This window comes from Fusarium phalaenopsidis (genome assembly GCF_050370095.1).
Source record: "Fusarium phalaenopsidis strain FUZ10S chromosome Unknown contig_32270, whole genome shotgun sequence".
In the NCBI taxonomy this organism is placed as follows: Eukaryota; Fungi; Ascomycota; class Sordariomycetes; order Hypocreales; family Nectriaceae; genus Fusarium; species Fusarium phalaenopsidis.
In genome coordinates, this window is record NW_028145421.1 from 94290 (window position 1) to 112301 (window position 18012).

An 18012-nucleotide genomic window follows, 5' to 3' on the forward strand; every position below is an offset into this window, starting at 1 on the left:
AGGTGGCCTCCAGCCTCTTCCACACAGACGTCGCCCTCTTTATGCCTGGCTCCTTGATGTCGATTCCCCGTACTAAATGAGCATGTAATGGGAAGCAGGGCCACTATCCCCTCGAGCCCTTGCAAGATGACAAAGCCTCCCTATTCTAACCCATTTTCATCCACCCAAGCCCCTGCATTCTACGAAGTCGTCAAATTAAGCTCGGCCTTTCGGACTTTCGGACTTTGAGTAACCTCATTCAGGGAAACAAGGCTAAGCTACGCCTCGTGGCATGCCTAAAATCCCCATGGCATGCCTGAAACCCGCCAAGCTAAGTAGAGAGCTGCATGTCGCGGATCCCGTTTCTAGCAAATCGCATCCGGCAAAACCCTATTGGGAGCTGCCGGCGCATGATAGTATTCGGGGTCCGAAGACCGCGTTCAGCGGAACTTGGGCAGCTCGATGAAGGCCGTGTCGCCGTGATACATCAACAAAGGCTCAAATGGTGGGTATATAATGGGTTTCACTCCGATGAACAGTAAATTCTCACCAAGACAACATCCTCACTTCTTCACCTGGACCCTTGAGAAACCTCTTCCAATTGCACAATCTCGAACTCGAAATGGTACGCTCTCATCGCTCTTTAGCAACTTGCTTGGCATGGTGTCTTGCCGCAGCAAACGTGTTCGCAGCACCAAGCCTCAAGAGTTGTCTCTTGGCATCCGTCAATGGACAGATTGAGAGGGCCAGATTTTCCGGTGATACCGGGTTTCAATCAGACCATGTCCGTCCTTACAACCTCAATTTCCCATACGAACCATTTGCTATTATCTATCCCATCGATGCTTCAGAGGTCTCGAGCATTGTCGTGTGCGTTTCCAAGTACAATCGCAGGATTCAAGCAAGAAGTGGCGGGCATGACTACACGAACAAAGGTAAGTCCCTGTTACCCAGTTTCAACCAAATTATTTACCAACTCTGCAGGCATTGGTGGAAACGATGGTGCCGTCGTGGTGGACCTCAAACATATGAACCATGTCCAAGTCGACTCAAGCGGTGTAGCCAAGGTTGGGGCTGGCAATCGACTCAAAGATGTCTGCGAGAAGCTCCATTCTGCTGGCAAGAGATATATGCCTCATGGATCTTCGCCCACTGTGGGAATTGGCGGTCACGCAACTGTTGGTGGTCTCGGACTTCACAGCCGACTTCTTGGTACCTCGCTCGACGTCATGACGAGTGCAGAGATTGTCCTTGCCGACGGCACCGTCGTAACCGCCTCCAAGATGCAACATCCAGATATCTTCTGGGCCCTGCGGGGAGCCGGCGCAAGCTTTGGTATCGTCACGAGTTTCTCCTTCCAGACCTATCCTGAACCTGAAGAGGTGGTCAACTTCGCATTTACTGTGTCATCTGAGGACCCAGCACAGCTCTCCAACGCCTTCAAAGCCTATCATGAAATCACCACTGATAAATCGCTTGATCCGCGGTTCTCCTCTGTGGCTATCATCGGCAAGGGCTCTGTCCTAATCAGTGGGGTTTTCTTTGGCGCAGAAGCAGACTACAAAGCCCTCGACTTCGAGAGCCGCATTCCTGGTATAACCAAGCGCAACATTGTTGCTGGACTAAGTTGGATGGAACATATGAACCGCACTTTCGACAGCATATCCAACATCTTCCCAGAACAGTCATACTTTTACGCCAAGGACACGGCCATTGGCTACTCAAGCTTGCCCAGCAATGACAGTATTGACTCCGTGTTCGAACACCTACAGAACTCAGACTCCGGATCCAAGAGCTGGTTTGTTTTGATCGATCTCTATGGAGGCGCTGTGAACGATGTGCCCAGCGGCGCCACGGCATTCCCTCACCGCGACCCTGCCTACTTTTTCGCGCTGTATGCTCAAACCGAGTCGGAGACGTCACAGACTGCGCACGAATTTGCCGACAAGGCCGTTCTTATCTACCAAGGCGGCCAGCCTGAGAAGTATCTGTCGTATGCCGGCTACACCAACTTGCGGATCAAGGGGAGCGCACAGAGGAATTACTGGGGCAAGAACCTTGCGAGACTGGAGAAGATAAAGACTACAGTCGATCCGAAGGATGTTTTCTCTTCGCCTCAGGGTGTGAAGCCACGTGGAGGTAAATTCTAGAAAGACTGGGTTTTCTACTGGCCTTCTTGTAAAGAATAGTTCTGCTATTAAACAATAACGCCAGGCAATACTGTAGAATTTCTTTCTTTCCATTGATGAAGTCTCTAAAAGAGACCATTGGTCACAACATTAAAAGACACATTCACCAGTATTTGACAGCAATAAACCCCATACCGTAAAACACCGTATTGTCCAAAAGATTTGTAGAAGGAATATCTAAGATATAAAACTAAGGGCATGTAACCCGTTTCTTAAAATACAACTCCCTAAGAGCCCACCCTCTAAAGCGCAGGCGAGTATCATAGTAATAGAGAATCAAACCGGGGCCTTTATGTTTACAGCCACTCCCCAGAGAAGCCACAGCGTTGCTACAGGTGAGACTTAAATAAAAGCCTTATCCAGGTTGTTGAAAAAGTTGCCATCCTTGAAGGGAACATTGGCCTTGCCGAAGTTGGCGTTCTGAAGGGTATTCCTGGATCGGGCATCCATAGACTCCCACTGGAGAAGCCAGTGGGTGTCTCCCCTGGTGTTGCTCATCTGCAGGGCATGGTTTAGGCCAAGCTGAGTGAAATATTCAACCTTGACCTTGTCGCCCTCCCGGATGGGGTTGGTGGTGCGGGAGTAGTCGCCATGACCGGACACGGCAAAGCCAGCAATGCGGGGATTGGCATTGTCAGGGTTGTCGATCCAGACTACAACGTTTTCCCAGTCGTGGCGGTTACCACCAACGACGTTGCCAGCATTAGGCTGGTCCTTGGGGAAATACCAAGCGTACATAAGGCCGAACTTGCCCTTGTGCCATGCCCCACGAACATAGGTCTGGCCCTTGTTCCGATCGCGACAACCAGCGCTTGGGTTGCCGGAGTCCTGAAGACCGCCGCTACCGACACTGTTAGACACAAAGCAGGGGAAGGCTATGGCCACCTTGCCTGATGTCGCCCTGCTCGTTTGAGGCGGTGTAGGGCTGGCATCCATGCGCAATAAGCAAGAAAGGCTGGAAACGCTCCATGGCATTGCCAATTTTTCCACCCTGAGTCTTGGGAAGGGCGGGTCCAATCGAGTCGTGTGGAACGATAGCCCAGGCCTGAAGCTTGCCATCCACCGGAGTGGTGCTGGCGATGCCGAAAAAGGCCAAAACGGACAGGAGGCCGCCAGAACGCATGATGAAGGCTGTGGGCGAGGATAGGCTGAGACGAGGGTTAATAGAGTAAGCAGAATGAAGCAAAAGTGCTTAAAGGGTGACACCTGAAATGTTGCTGGAAGGAAGTGGTATCACGCTTATATAGTCATCTTTGACAATTTGACCTTTCCCAGTTCAGGTGCGAGAACGAGAAATGGAAGCATACGGAAAGTTAAATAGTAACTATTACTTGCCATAAAGGACTTTTAAGGTAAGCCAGGTGGCCTCAAACTCTTGAGCCCATAGACCCCTGGCAGAATCCCTGGCAAAATGCCAGCATCCAGACAGGGGAAGAGGATGAAAGCGTAGACAGACTGAGCGTGTACCCTACCCAAGAAGAGTGGTTGGTTGCAAGCCCGAGCCCATATCGAGCTCAGTTCGGGGACAGAATGATGAATTATAGTCTTGCTTAGGGTTTATCAAGTCAGACCACAACAACAAACTGTCGCAGTTAACCCCCCTAGTAATTCTGCGCCTGCTCTGTCGATATGGTAGATGTAGTGCTTAGGATAACCGAAGGCACAATGCGGCCGAGGATGTCTAACCTATCTTGACGAGTATGGATATTCCAAGGGATGCTCGGGCTGGCCGAATATGAGTAGAACGCAAAGGACAGGAAAGCCAGTTGGCCACGACCTGCACAGTAAACTGGTCAAGTGCGGACGGGATAGTGTAATGCACCTTCCTATTTGGGCTATGCTTATTCTCTGGCATCAATAAAGAGGCGAGCTCCAAGCCCCTGTGAGTATTCCATGAACTGCCCATAATAGCATGGTCCGGGGCTGGCCCACTTGTCGGTTCCAGATAGTTATTCCAACCCCGTCCTAATCTGAACCATCTCAGGTCCGAGCAACAATGTTATTACACGTTACCTCCAATTCATGCGCTATTCCCGAACACTCAATCAACCTAACCCGGTAGATGGGTAACTGTACTCCCCGTTGGCTGGGTGGAGCGCCCAACCAGCTATAAGGCGGTTAGTTGGTTACGCGGCCTACCCAGCCAACAGTGCCGGGATTCACTACCGAGGCGTTGATTTCATCACAAGTATTTACTATTACTAATGGGGTAAAAAGCATTTGCAGATAGTACCAAACTTTACCTCTTGGTATTTTCCTGCGCCTTCCTCCTCGGGACTATCCACATCCAGACTCTCATCCCCTTACAGCTTGGCCCGACAACATGGCCATTTCATCGGGCCTCCTTTAGCTAAGGAGAAAGATACGCCCCCAGACTTTTACCTCGTCAGCAATTATTCTACAGGGGGAGGGCATGACTTACCCAAATATCACGTAACAAGCACACATCAACGCCCCCTTCAAGCCGCTCGTCCTCAGGCTCGAGCTCCCTTCAGTAAGGATGAGCAAGTTCACCAATAGAACCGACCCAACAAGCGTCACAATTTCGAAGACATCAAACGTCAAGCCCAGGTTCCGCTGCAGCGCCCATCCCGCCATAATAGTCAGGGGGGTGACGCACATGGAGATCTGAATGGCCGAGCCAACAGAAACAGCAATGGCAAGGTCAAGCTTTCCCCTGGCCACCACGGTCACAACGGTGACGTATTCGGCGATGTTGCCGACAATGGGCAGGATGATGAGACCGATGAGCGGCTCTGACAGGCCGCCTCCGTGCGTGACGTCGTCGATGGCGCCGACGAGGAACTCGGCGCACATCGACATGAGCACCGAAGTAACTATCAGCATGACCACGGCAGCCATCCTATCGCCATGCTGCTGCGGCTGGTCGTGCACAAAGTGGTCCATATTCGCGCGGTTATCCCTCAGGAGTTGAAAGGCAGTGAGATGCCGCCCCTCGCCGCTCACAGAGGAGTCTTGGCTGCGGTATCCTCGGTTGGAGCTGAGGGAGAGTGACCGGGAGTGTCTGCACGAACCACCTACGAGTTGGTAAGGGCTCGGTCGAGTGGTGCCGTTCCAGGTGCCTCCGCTGCTGCGTCCGCGGTGCGCGGCAAAGTTGATGTCGGACTCTGATTCTACCATTTCCATCTCTGTCGCGTTGTTTGCCTTGTGAGTGGTGCTTGCGGCGTCGTCTTCATCTGCGAAACTGATTGTGCGAGGAGGCAGAATTTGCGAGCCTGAAGTGCTCTGTCGATGAAGAGGAGGTCGACGGAAGGGAGGCTCACCAGTCATGCCTTGGCCGCTCTCGATATCCAGGGCATACGGCGTAGTGATGGTTACTTCATCGGCTGAGCGCGATTTAATCTCGTGCACGGAGTATAATATGTAAATTAGCAATACAATCATCGCCGAAATCCTGCTCATTCGCAGGGCCGTGCCATTATCGTCCTTTCGGCTGTCGAGGGTATACATGAAAGCTGTCTGTTGATTTTTAGTTATTATGTAGCGTAGAGGATTCACCATGAGACTCACAGGCATCAGGATGACAAAGACAGACACAAAGAGCAGACAAGCAAGTAGCTGTGCCTCTACAGTGTTGTAGACGGGATTGATGTTAACGCTGCTACCTGCCAGAAGGGCGGAGCCAAGGATCAAGAGCAGATTGACAAGGATGGACCCGAGGATGGAAGCCTGGACTACATAGATTTGATTGTTGGCCAAGGCGATACTTGCTTGTAGTTAGCACTGCTGGGTTCCTATGACTCCATCACTCACACACTCCAGAATGTCAGCCTATCAACACCAGAGTAGTTTAAAATCTCCCTGACTTACAATAGTATTAGCTCGACCAGATTACCGAAGCTTATGTTCAAAAGCGCCCCGACAGTATCACCCGCCACTGCAGCTATCCGCTCCGTCGCATCAGTCAATAGGGCAGACAAGGGCACGATCGCGATCGCATTGCACGTGAAGACCAACAGCGGGTTCATCCCGGCCAGATATGTTACAGCACCGACTAGGACGAACACGAGGAGGGTGTTCATCCAGGAGGACACGAGCATCGCTCCAACCTGTCCCGCAAAAGTCGCTCTCGCCTCCCCGCTATCGTTTAGGGACTCCAGGCGTTCTTCCAGAGGCTGGGCTACCATGATGGATGCGCGCAATCTCGTTCGTCGTCGGTGGAAGGCGTCTTTGAGGGAGTTCCAAATATGCAGTGCTCGCTGCATTGCATCTGGCAACCGACGGTCCATTCATTAGCAGTTGTTTTTTCTCCTCTTTTATTGGCGGACAATTCCTCACCTCTCAGACGCCAGCTCACGTTCCGAAAAGCTCGCCTGCCCTGTAATCCGCTCGCCTCAGAAGTATCGACACTTTCGTACAAGGCAGGCGAGTGCCTTTCGTCAGGAAGGTCGTCTTCATCGTCGCTGGTTGAAGAAACCGATGAGCCGTCATCTGGGTTGGTGCCATGGGAGCTGGCAGGCACGGGATCCATCTTGGGACGAGGGGGATGGCCAGGAAACTCAGATGCCCAAGGAGCAAGAGTACCTGGTCGTCATGTCAAAGGAGCTGGATACATATCATGCATAAAAATAACGATGTCGGCAAAAGGGGGGGAGGCGGGGCGACATGATTAACCCTTAAGCCATCTCATTTTAGTAACTTGCATGGAGCCGTAGGGTGAGGGATCTTTGCCGCCCGCGAGAACCCCCTGCCGCCAAGCTCAGTTGATTTTGTCTCTTGCTAACTGAATTCCAGCTTTGAGATAAGCAGGTTTGGTTTCCCGGGAAGATGCATTCTCCCCGCCCAATAAGTGGATTCCAGCGACTCACGTCTGGGCCCCAAATGCTTGACACAGCCCCCAACCATCATTTGGGCATTGGCGGCCTCTTGATGTCACACCGGATTCTCCAGATGGGGGAACCCGTTTATCACCCGGAAAATGGCTCAAGGGCAAACGCGCTTGTAACTCTGTACTAACTCCCGCGTTGGCCTCGGAGTATTCTATTTATAAATAATAAAAAATGACCTTTTAAGAAATAAGCAACCGAAAGTATATATTTCCGTCATGCTCGCGCCGTCTCTTACCTCAATGACTTTGCGAAGATAGAGCTTCTGAGGAGGGAGAGGGTCCCAGGAGAACTCTGCCGACGAGCTCACGTTGGACCAGGTGGTGGGGTGCGAATATAGAAAGCATCCACTGACAGGCTCAATAGCGCTAGGACCGTCTTGGCGAGAAAGCTTGGCACTCCAAGCGCGAACTTGGCGATGCTTGTTTCATTGTCTGGCAACGCACTAACCTTTGGTCCCGATCTCTCCTTGCGCTGACGTTTGGTGCCTCAGGGTCCGGTCCGGCTGACGCGCTGACCTGAGGGATATTCTTGGCCGGTACCCGGATCAAATTATGATTCATTGCAGGATTATTTCCCTCATCAACGTTTGAAGAAGTCACCTAGGTAACGGCATATCAACCACAGCGAGCATCTAATCTGTTCTGGCTACCTTTGACCTTACTTGAAAAGTGGCGTCAAGTCCATTATTGACTACGGGACGTTTCTCGAGCAGGTTCTTTGTTTCTTTGTTCTTTTTCCCCCTTCCTAGCTAATTCCCTCTTTCCAATCATATAGGTGCGGCCAGACCCAGGCCGCGTCAACGAGTTGAGCTGTCACAAGCCAGTGCACCCAGCCGTCCAGAGCGCCCGCAGCGCAAGTAAAATTGGTTTTTCCAAGAGGTGTGGACCTCACCATCAAAGGCGAATGCTAGCTTTTAGCTTGCGAGTCAAGTCCATCTGATTCTCTTCCGCCGGCTTGAGCTTGAGGCTCTCGGACGAATTGAGCGCAAGACGAGGGCAAGGAGGCCATTGGTTCAGAAAAACCCCTCAGTATTAGCTCCATCCCTTCATTCACCGACGTGGGCTACAGTGGTCTGCTCATACGGAGTACATATGTACTGCTCACAGCCACTCCGGATTGGGGCACGAGGGCAAAAGGTCCCGACGTCACGCTCGGTTGCGCCAAAACTGCCCGAGAACGATCTCTTCTGCACACACCCCTCCCCCTGACCGGCGGCCTCCAACAGGGCATCTCTTGAGTGGGGACCAAGTGTTCACGCAACAAGAAATCTTTGTTCTTTGCTCCAGGTGAGATAGAAAGATACAAGGCCTGGCAATCAACAACGTAAAAGAAACCCAACGGCCTGTCTCTCACGATTGTAAATCCCTCGCATACCCGGGTAGCTCGGCAGCTTGATGAACTATCGCGCAGTCTCGGCGCAGTCTTTCTACCTACATAATTGCTACCAGCTGGGAACTGAAACGCAGTGAGGTTACAGGCCGTTGATCACCAGGAAATATACATCATTGATTGTAGCGAATACTTCTACCAGCTTGGAGCTCGAGGCGATGTAGAGGCAAGAGAAAATCCCTCATCTCATGGATCTTTTGTCGAACAGCCAAAACAAGTCTCCCTTTTACAAAAACAAAACCAGGGCTGTGATGACATGTGAGAGGGTTGGGCCAACAATCTCCAAGTTTGTATTATGACCGGCGCAGGCAGCAGAAGGTTAAAAAAGGCCACTGTGTTAGCATTGGGATATGATGCTATGATATGTTAATAATGTGTTCTTTAGTATAGTAGAAGCCCAGCCCTTGATGGATTAACTGAGTCAAAAGATCGTATTATGACCGGCAACTTGCAGAAGCAGACAATTCGCAAATTCGGCTCCTGTGACAACAGCACAACGATGTCGCAGTGACTTGTCGGCTTCTGGCCATTACATGCGTTGAAGGCTTCTGAATTTCGAATCAATCCTGTCTGGTACCACTGCTACTCAAGGCAACCCGTAGTGTATAAGGCACAAGCGTTGGCGGTAAGGGGATAAGATTTACTAGGGGTACCTCATACCAACAATCATGCGAGCAGATCCGTGCATGGAGGACTATACCATCTTGCAGCTGAGGCAGTGGGAAAGGCTAATCGGGCCCCAAAACAGGGACGCGGTCCCAGATCTGGTCCCGGCAGGGGACTCTTACTACAGGGGCATGCAATCCCAAAAATGGGCCTGCTCAGGCACCTCAGCCCAAGCTCAGCCCGCCTCAGCCTGAACTCCGGGTCCCTCTGCCCGACCTCAGCACCAACTCAGCTTAGACAAGCAGGAGCTCGGTTCAAGAAACGGAAATGGACTTTGGCGTGCTTGAGTTTCGTCTTTGATATAATGCTATGATGTGTTAATAATGTGTTCTTTAGTATAGTTGAAGCCAGGCCCTTGATGGGTTAACTGAGCCAGAAGATCGAGTTTCATCTCCGAGTTATTCGGTATTCACCAGCGAGTCACCGGCATCCCGATTGGCTTTAATGCTGCCTTGGATCTTTTTTGAAGCGAATATCGAGGCTAGTCGAAGGATATTCTGATCCGGCGCCCATCCAAGGATAGCTTGCCTAGTGCTTTGCTTTGCTCCGACGAGAGATTGCAATCGCCATTCTTTTGTGTCATCAACTGAAATGCATCAATTTGAACTATTATATAAGAGAAATAAATATGCGATATTTCTGTGCGATTGGTGATCACACTCCTTAGTCAAGGGAGCAGGTGCGGCTGCCAACAGGTAGCTCGACAAACCCAACTTCATCAAACCTATGCAGCGCACCAGTTCGATATCATGCTGACTGCCAAATCGGCTATCTCATCCCTAAATCGCTTCTGATTGGCCTCGGACAAAATTCATGCCTTGTGGCAAAGCAAGCGCGGATATGACGATCACCCAGGGTCGTTTGAGTCATCCCAGGCTTGAGTCACAAAATGATGCAATACCACAGTTCCTCCATATAAGCTTGTTACAGAGACGGCAGAGATATGCTCGTCAGATCTTACTACCGAACATAATCTCACCATGGCATACACCGTTTTGCGGATCGACAGATCCGACACTGACTTCCCGTCTCTCGTCAACAAGTACAAGGCCCTGCGATTGTCGGCTCTGCAACAGACTCCAAGCGCATTCTCGTCAACTTACGAGGCCGAGTCCAAGTTATCCGACCATGACTGGATGGCTAGATTAAGAAATCCATCCAAAGCCACCTTCGTCGTAGTCGACTCTGATGGCGAGTGGGTGGCACAGGTGACCGTATACGGCCCCGTCTCTGCAGAAGCCTACACACTCCCCTCCGAAGCCGGCCAACCTCCCGTAGCGCCTGATGAGGACGAGGAGAAGTGGCAGATGCTCAGCCTCTACGTCCTCCCATCCCACAGAGGCAAGGGCGTAGCAAAGCTGCTCTGCCGGGAGGCAATCGACCATCTCCGATCCCTCCGCCATACAGCCCCGAGGATCCGCGTCCGCACCATGATTGCCCCGGACAACCTGGCTGCATGCGAGTTCTTTGGATCTCTTGGGTTCTCCGACGCTGGGCTGTGCACTCTTGCAGAAGGGTTGAGGAGCAATGGGGAGGCGGTGCCCGAGGGAGTCTTGTCTGCGGAATATACCACTAGGGCTGGAATCATTATGGCAATCACGCAGAATCGCTTTTAAGCATCGCTTCAAGGGGAGCTTAGATTAATTTTTTTACTTCTTCTTCTTTGTTGGCATATATTCGGTGCTTTCAAAGCGAGCGGGTGCCGTTACGTTTCTCAGCTCCCTTCCTTCGATCCCTGCGCGTATGTATCTTAACATACATATAGAGATGCAGAGCTACGCATTCAACACAGCAGTCAAGTTTGTTAGTTCTATGATGCGGAGGCAATACAAGTCTTGTGATTGAGGTTGAAAATATTGATTCACTCGTGGACAAGCGGAACTATCCTTAGACACTTGTCATGGAGATCTACTGTGACTACTCCCAGGGTGAATAGCAGTTTACTATTGAATTGGTTTATAAAAAAAGGAAACTTCTCCCTTTTCCCTATACGATTAGTTAAACAAGAGCGTAGCATAACTAGCCTTGACTTGCTTTTCTATAAGAGGGGGTGCCTTTTTCGCCACCCTACTAAAGTACCTCTTCACCCATCTAAGCCGAAATGACCTTCTTTCTAGTTGATGTGTGTGTTCTCGGAGCGAAGACCCCTTAACCGTGACCAAACCAACCAGCTCCCAGTAATCACTGCCTTCCTTTCGCTTCACGATAAGCAGATATGCCCTATCATGCGAGTTCTTGTAATTTGTAGTCCCCGGGATAATCCTCATCCACAGCTCTTGGAGCCATCGGTGGCAGTCGCCAATTCCGAATCCCCTCCTGCACTGAAAGGGAACGCTGGACGGCTTGGAGACGCGGTACAATTGCCTTCACCGACAAGCATAATACGGCCTTGATATCTGCATTAGCGGTAACGGGCTAGCATTCAAAGGAGAGACAACGTCACCAACCATGCCTAGACACGATTCCACCACGTCGAATGAGAGACTCTCTTTCAAGCCCCCTATAACATCAACTGCACGCCGGATTGGACTTGGTCTGGAGGTTCCTGCACGGCGTGTGATTCGAATAAAGGCGCCCGCTGACCCGTAGTTATCAGGCTCCTCCATTTTTTCAATCATCAAAATAAAAGCCGATCAAGAAATCTGTCTACCCACCATCACCCGCTCTACCCAGTCTCCGCCTCTATCGACACCTAGAAAATGACCTTTTAAAGTCTCTGAAGAGAAATCCGAGGTGACCTTGGATACGTACTTTGCTTGAAATACAGGTCACGCGCTGCCTTCTTCCGTCCCCACAAGCATAACAAACATCTAAACAGATGGTTTACTGTGGCATACGGGGAGAGAAAGAAAATGTGCTACTGCGATCTAGTCAAGTTCAGCTGCAACCATCGAGAATGGAGCGATGTACGACAGCCGTGTGACGATGCTCAGTGCCAGGAACGGCGTATTCGGAGGGTTGTCCACATCGGCACGAACGATGTCTGCTCGAAATGCCGGAGAGATCCATTCGGAATCGATCCCCTCCGGGTTACGCTTTATGGCAACGCGGAGTCGTCCCTTCCTGCCTCCAATATGATCCTGGGCGTTAAAAAACCCCATACTCGACACAATGCCGTGCAAGCTCATTTCGCACGACCGGTATAATATCTCGTTTCCCCGGGGGACACACCAGCTTCGGATTGAAAGCCCGGCCCTCAAATCTGCTCCCTTCGCCGTAAGCACCGACACTATCCTGAAGCTTAGCGCTATGGCACAACGATTTGCAGAGAAACGTGAGAGGCTCGTTAGAAGAGTCCTGGAGGCCATGAGACACCCCGAAGGCCCCGGTCGGGAGTGGGGACTTCCAGTCAGCAGCACTTCAAGGCCATCCAAGGCGAGAGCGCAAACTACGAGAGACTCGGGGTCACCTTGTTCACGACTCAACCTCAAAGCCCGACAGATCCGGCTGCGCAAGTTAAATCCCAATAGGAATCCCCAGGATCTATCATTCTCTTTTCGATGTATGGAGCTGTCCCACTGTCCTCGGTATACTGCACTCTCCTACACTTGGGGAGATGAAGAAGCTACCCGGAATATCACCGTTGGTGGAGGCGGGACAATCAACATACGTGAGAACCTCTGGTCCTTTCTCCGGCTACAGAGCTCTATCATATCCAAGCCTAAATTCTTCTGGATCGACGCAATCTACATCAATCAATCCAACGTCCACGAACGCGACCATCAAGTCAACATGATGAAACAAATCTATGTCAATGCGTTTGAGGTATATATCTGGCTAGGGCTTAAAGCGGATAACAGCGATCCCGCAATGGACTTTATCGCTACGAAAGGTACACGAGGACTCAGGCGCCGGGGTCCTGGGTTCCACGCTATTTGGCCGAGACATGTTGGTAAGGCTCTGTACGACTTGTGCGAGCGTGCCTACTGGAGAAGGATGTGGATCATTCAGGAGATTGTGCACGCCGACAACATCACTGTCTGGTGCGGAGCCAAGTCTTTCAGATGGCACGTTCTTGAGAGTCTCTATCTTACTCTCAAAACTCTGGAAGAAACATCGTGGTTTGCGCACCATCCACATGCAATCAAGGTATTACAAAGCTCGGCCTGTACCATGGTCTGGCAGCGTGCACACTGGCGACACCCTGACACTCCTTCTCCACGGCTTCAGGTCCTCATCGACACCTTCCGCGACTGGCAATGCACAGATATCAGGGATAAAGTCTATGCCCTAGTGAGTATGGCGAGCCATGAAACAGCCATCGTTCCCGATTACTCCAAATCAACTCTGGATGTATATCGCGCAGTTCAAGACAAGCACGATAGCGAGAAACACGAGTTCTACAACATGCTATCCCAAATCCTAGCGATACCACAACGTGACTTGAATTTCAAGAGAGATCTGTAAGTGCTGATTTAGACGGCGGTAGGGCCGAAGCTAACATCTGGTAGGATCGAATACAAACGGCACCCCCCAGAGCAGCTAGTGCTGAGAGGCCTATTAGACGACTATTTCGGCAAAGATTTTGAGTGGTATGCGGTTTCCTAATTCCTTGTCTGGTTTTATCGTAGCCATGATAGCTAGTTGTATGCCAAATAGCATCTAAGAGATAGAAGAAAAGATTTAGGCGATTAAAATGAACCTCAGGCGTCTTTATACGCCACTGGCCGGTCAGCTTCATATGTCAAACCCAGGAGCGACGTCACCTTGGACAGTTCGGCTCACCCACTTAGCTCCCTCTAATTACGAGAGTGCCGGACAATAACCAGCACGCTATCTCAACCTACATGATGCCACTGGACTAGGTAGTTGCCTTCCTTGGTATAAGCAGGACGCGCACGCTTTGTTTGTGCATTTCTCCGCCAGGTCCACTCAGATATGGAAATCCGCCAATCGCAAACAAAGCCTCAACAGTTTGGGTTTGTCTCTTATATCCTAGATACTATTTTGGCTGCATTAAGGTCGTCAATGATAGGTCTGCTAGGTTTTATAGTTGCGGTGAGGATCAACAAACGAATAGTTCACCTCTCACAATACCCGCCCCAATGGCGATGCTAGCCTATGCGCCAAACTCCCAGTTACATACAACGGCGCACACTACGTCAGAAATTTTCGACTTTCACTGGAAGGATGGGCTGGGAAGATTGCATCAATGAGTTAGTGTCGAATTGGGGAGGTTGAATTCCATCGTGCAGCTCATACTTTGATCAAGGCATTTTGGACGGCCCTGTTTCTCTGAGAGAACGGTGCGGTGGGGTTGAATTTCGCCGTGCAAGGCAACGTTCGACGAATAATGCCTATCCAATGATTTAAGCTAGATCGAATGCAGCCCCGACCTCCGGCAGCTTGTTACCATCCCTGGTGGATGAAGATCCGAGCGTCTGGACACGGGATTGCCTGCTGACCGTTTCACACCCTCGCAGTCCAATCAGAAGTCCCTCTAGGCCAAAGTCGTCCGTGGCGGTGACCCTCCAATCTGCTATTTGTAGTAAGCGGTGACGGAGGGCCAGCGTCCGAACCCATGATGCCGAGTTTGGAAATGGGCGGAGAATTTCCGTAACTTTGGTGATAATTATTCCGTGGCGCGCTTCCAAATGCAACCCTTAGCAACAATGTTTCAGCTTAAGTGCCGATGGAGGATATAAGGGATCGCGGCGCTCCTTAGAGTCTCGAACTAAGGAAGCCAATCCCACCGAGCTTTCACAGAAAACCACGGATTCAAGCTCAAGATGGTGCCCATGTGGAAGCAACTCGTCAGCGGCGTGCTTGCCGTCACCTCCATGGTGGCTGGTGCCAACGCCGCGTATCCCAACCCTGGCGCTGTCACCGGCAACACCGGCGTTCACGATCCTACCGTGGTCAAGACTCCTGGTGGTTCGTACATCATGGCTCACACCGGAGCCAACGTGGCACTCAAGACCTCTTCCGACCGAACTGCCTGGCGCGATGCCGGCGCGGTATTCCCCAACGGTGCGCCATGGACAACAACCTACACCAAGGGCGACACCAACCTGTGGGCTCCGGATATTTCTTACCACAACGGCAAGTACTACTTGTACTACTCCGCCTCGAGCTTCGGATCTCGCAACTCGGCCATTTTCCTGGCTACCAGCACCACTGGTGCATCCGGCTCGTGGACCAACCAGGGCGTCGTGATCTCGTCCTCCGACTCCAACGACTACAACGCCATCGACCCCAACCTGATCATCGATGCCTCGGGCAAGTGGTGGCTCTCATTCGGCTCTTTTTGGACCGGCATCAAGATGATCTCCATCGACCCCAGCAGTGGAAAGCGCACCGGCTCCAACCTTGTCTCTCTCGCCAAACGCGACGCCAATGTTGACGGTGCCGTTGAGGCCCCTTTCATCACTCGACGGGGCAAGTACTACTACCTCTGGGTGTCTTTTGACAAGTGCTGCAACGGTGCTTCCAGCACTTACCGCATCATGGTCGGTCGATCCACCAGCATCACTGGTCCCTTTGTCGACCGCAATGGAAAGAGCATGATGCAGGGAGGTGGCACTGAGATTCTGGCTAGCCATGGCTCCATCCACGGCCCTGGCCACAACGCTGTTTTCACTGACAATGATGCCGACGTGTTGGTATACCATTATTACACCAACGCTGGTGACTCACGTCTGGGTATCAACCTTCTTCGCTACGACTCGGACTGGCCCGTGGCTTATTAAATTAGTTGTGCGGGCTCTGTATATACACGGTCAAACGTAATTGCCCGCACTACGTTGGCCAATTTTGTTAGTCGATCCGAGATTCTTTCAATGGACGACATTGGACACATGTATATGATGAATTAAGAGAAGCTACTAGCTATTGGCAGATCCTCTCACAGGCGCCCGTACCTCTCCAGGATGCTGTGATGCAATGTGTCTGGCGACGTTTCTCTCCCGTGGCTTACCCGCCCCTCTACCAAGTGAATCCTTGCAGCCTTCGACAGGGCACCAGAAGAGAGCCAGGTTCGGAACAGAGTCCCGGTGCTTGGACTCTTTGTGATGAGTGAGGTCTTTCCTGTACCGGAATCTTTTGTTGCAGCCTTGTTCTTGGCAGTGGAACGGACGAGTGTGCTTTTTCATGTGGGTACTTTTAAGGTCAGCATTGATCACGATGAATAACTCTAGCAATAGGTCTTACTTGAGCTGATGTGGTAATGTGAAAGTCTCGCCGCATTTATCACAGATGAGAGGTCTGTTCGTTGTTGAGGCTGGCGGCGCTTGTGGAGAATCATCGGCAGCCTCTGCTTGAGTAAGAGCGGCCTGAGCCGCGACATCTGATGGTAAAGACTGGACGAAGGCATCGTTGCCCTCAAAGAAGATCTGATCACTCGCATCCCCTGTCGGCTCACCTCTGTCCTGACCAGCAGGCTCAGTCTCGTCATCTGGGAGTGGCCCAGCATTTCCACGGATCAACCAGGCAGGATCAACAGGGTCAAAAAGATAGTGTTCGTGATAATTCGATCCGCTGGTCCCTGACTGGTTGGAACTGGAAATAAAAAGAACGCTCTAGAAAACTGAGGCTGGGGGACCTGCCCGGAACAGAATCAGAGATGAGAGTAGTGTGGGGGAAGAAGTGATGTGATCAAACGAAGAAAGGAAGGACGGAAGATAGTTCCCACAGGGGGTTGGAAAAGGAGTGCCGTTCCAACGCCTGGGTTGGCCGTGGAGAGAAGAGAAAAAAAGGAATGCCCTTCGCGGCGGAAGGCCAGCCATTTATGCTCCTGGGAGTCTCTCCTAAACCTTGGCTTAACTGTAGGTGGGCCGAAGCCAATGAATACGCCCAGAGCCGAGCCGAAGCCCAAATCCTGTAAGCGGTCGTGTCGAGGACGATGTGGCTGCTGACGCTGACCAATGGTTGGATGATAAGAATGGTAGGGCTCAAAATATGTAAGGCTTCACAGTGTGGCTTGCCTCTTGCGATAGGTGGTTGGTTCAACGTCATGGTAGGGCTCAAAAACGCCCGAGGCCGGATGCAGGAGGCCCGCCAAGAGGTGCCAGCAAGATACAGATCATCATCATGGAGAGATCAGGATTGAGAACACGGAGTAATTATTACTGAGACATTTGATCACTAGAGAGCCCCGAAAGCGAAGACAAAGTTTACCCATGGGTCACATGCCAAGATCGAGTGAATTTCCAGCGCTGGGCGTTGGCTATAAGAACCCTACAAGCGTCTCAAGAAGACAATGGGGGCACATCAATCTTCTCGGGATCAATTCAAGAGTCAAATCATTATTACAAAGTTTCATTCTATTCACAATGTCTTCTTGCTTCTGTTGTGACGCCATCCGGCCCTACCGCCCCCAGCACCTTGACCACGAAGCCAAGTTCACGAGCTTCATGGCCTGGGTACACAAAGAGGAATCCAGCTCTGCGCCCGTACCTGAGGCCGCGTCAACCGATCTCAACGATATTCGTCCTGCTTTTGCAGTCCAACTCGTGCGCCAAGTGAACTTCGGGCCCTCGAAAGCAGGAGGTACTTCATCCCCCTCACAGATGCATTCAAGGAAGTCACCGAGAGCGACCTGATCAGAGCCAACTTCCAAAAGCTCAATGCGTGAGTACCACTATGAGGTTGGTTTTCTCATGGCTGAAACGTTGGTATAGCTACAAGAACTTTCGGTGCGATGCGCACAATCGGTTCTTTGAGGTGAACCTTTACCAGCGCGATCCCATCAACAAGCACCACTGGCGAGACAACCTGGCCCGCCCAGCCACGGATATTGACCTGTGAAGGTATTCGACTACCTACCTGAGTGCGTTAACAGGGATCGTACTTTGGTCGTGTAGCCCTACTTTGGACTCGGAGGCGAACTGGTTATGTTACTTCATGGATCTTGTTGTATGGGTAGATTGAACAAGTAGCTGATGAAGTCAACATTTTCCTTGTTAAAACTTGCATAGTCTCTCCAAACTTATGAAACGAAT

General features: G+C 51.2%; 5 protein-coding genes across 5 annotated transcripts; 3 read left to right on the forward strand and 2 right to left on the reverse strand.

Annotated features, from left to right (window-relative positions):
• Positions 1–601: 601 nt before the first annotated feature.
• LRP88_00039 (FAD-binding oxidoreductase) lies at positions 602–2129 on the forward strand (the record flags this gene model as incomplete). Its single annotated transcript, XM_083236759.1, has 2 exons — positions 602–914; positions 964–2129. 2 exons carry the CDS (start codon positions 602–604, stop codon positions 2127–2129), a joined length of 1479 nt encoding a protein of 492 aa, XP_083107473.1.
• A 381-nt stretch (positions 2130–2510) lies between these two features.
• On the reverse strand, positions 2511–3291 carry LRP88_00040 (NPP1 family protein; the record flags this gene model as incomplete). The annotated part of the gene is made up of 2 exons (XM_083236760.1): positions 2511–3058; positions 3132–3291. The coding sequence occupies 2 exons, from the start codon at positions 3289–3291 to the stop codon at positions 2511–2513; spliced, it is 708 nt and encodes a 235-aa protein (XP_083107474.1).
• A 1227-nt stretch (positions 3292–4518) lies between these two features.
• LRP88_00041 (uncharacterized protein) lies at positions 4519–6316 on the reverse strand (the record flags this gene model as incomplete). The annotated part of the gene is made up of 4 exons (XM_083236761.1): positions 4519–4543; positions 4591–5648; positions 5700–5895; positions 6000–6316. The coding sequence occupies 4 exons, from the start codon at positions 6314–6316 to the stop codon at positions 4519–4521; spliced, it is 1596 nt and encodes a 531-aa protein (XP_083107475.1).
• A 3737-nt stretch (positions 6317–10053) lies between these two features.
• Positions 10054–10689, forward strand: LRP88_00042 (GNAT family N-acetyltransferase; the record flags this gene model as incomplete). Its single annotated transcript, XM_083236762.1, has 1 exon — positions 10054–10689. One exon carries the CDS (start codon positions 10054–10056, stop codon positions 10687–10689), a length of 636 nt encoding a protein of 211 aa, XP_083107476.1.
• Positions 10690–14853: 4164 nt separating this feature from the next.
• LRP88_00043 (arabinan endo-1,5-alpha-L-arabinosidase) lies at positions 14854–15762 on the forward strand (the record flags this gene model as incomplete). The annotated part of the gene is made up of 1 exon (XM_083236763.1): positions 14854–15762. One exon carries the CDS (start codon positions 14854–14856, stop codon positions 15760–15762), a length of 909 nt encoding a protein of 302 aa, XP_083107477.1.
• Between the last annotated feature and the right edge of the window lie 2250 nt (positions 15763–18012).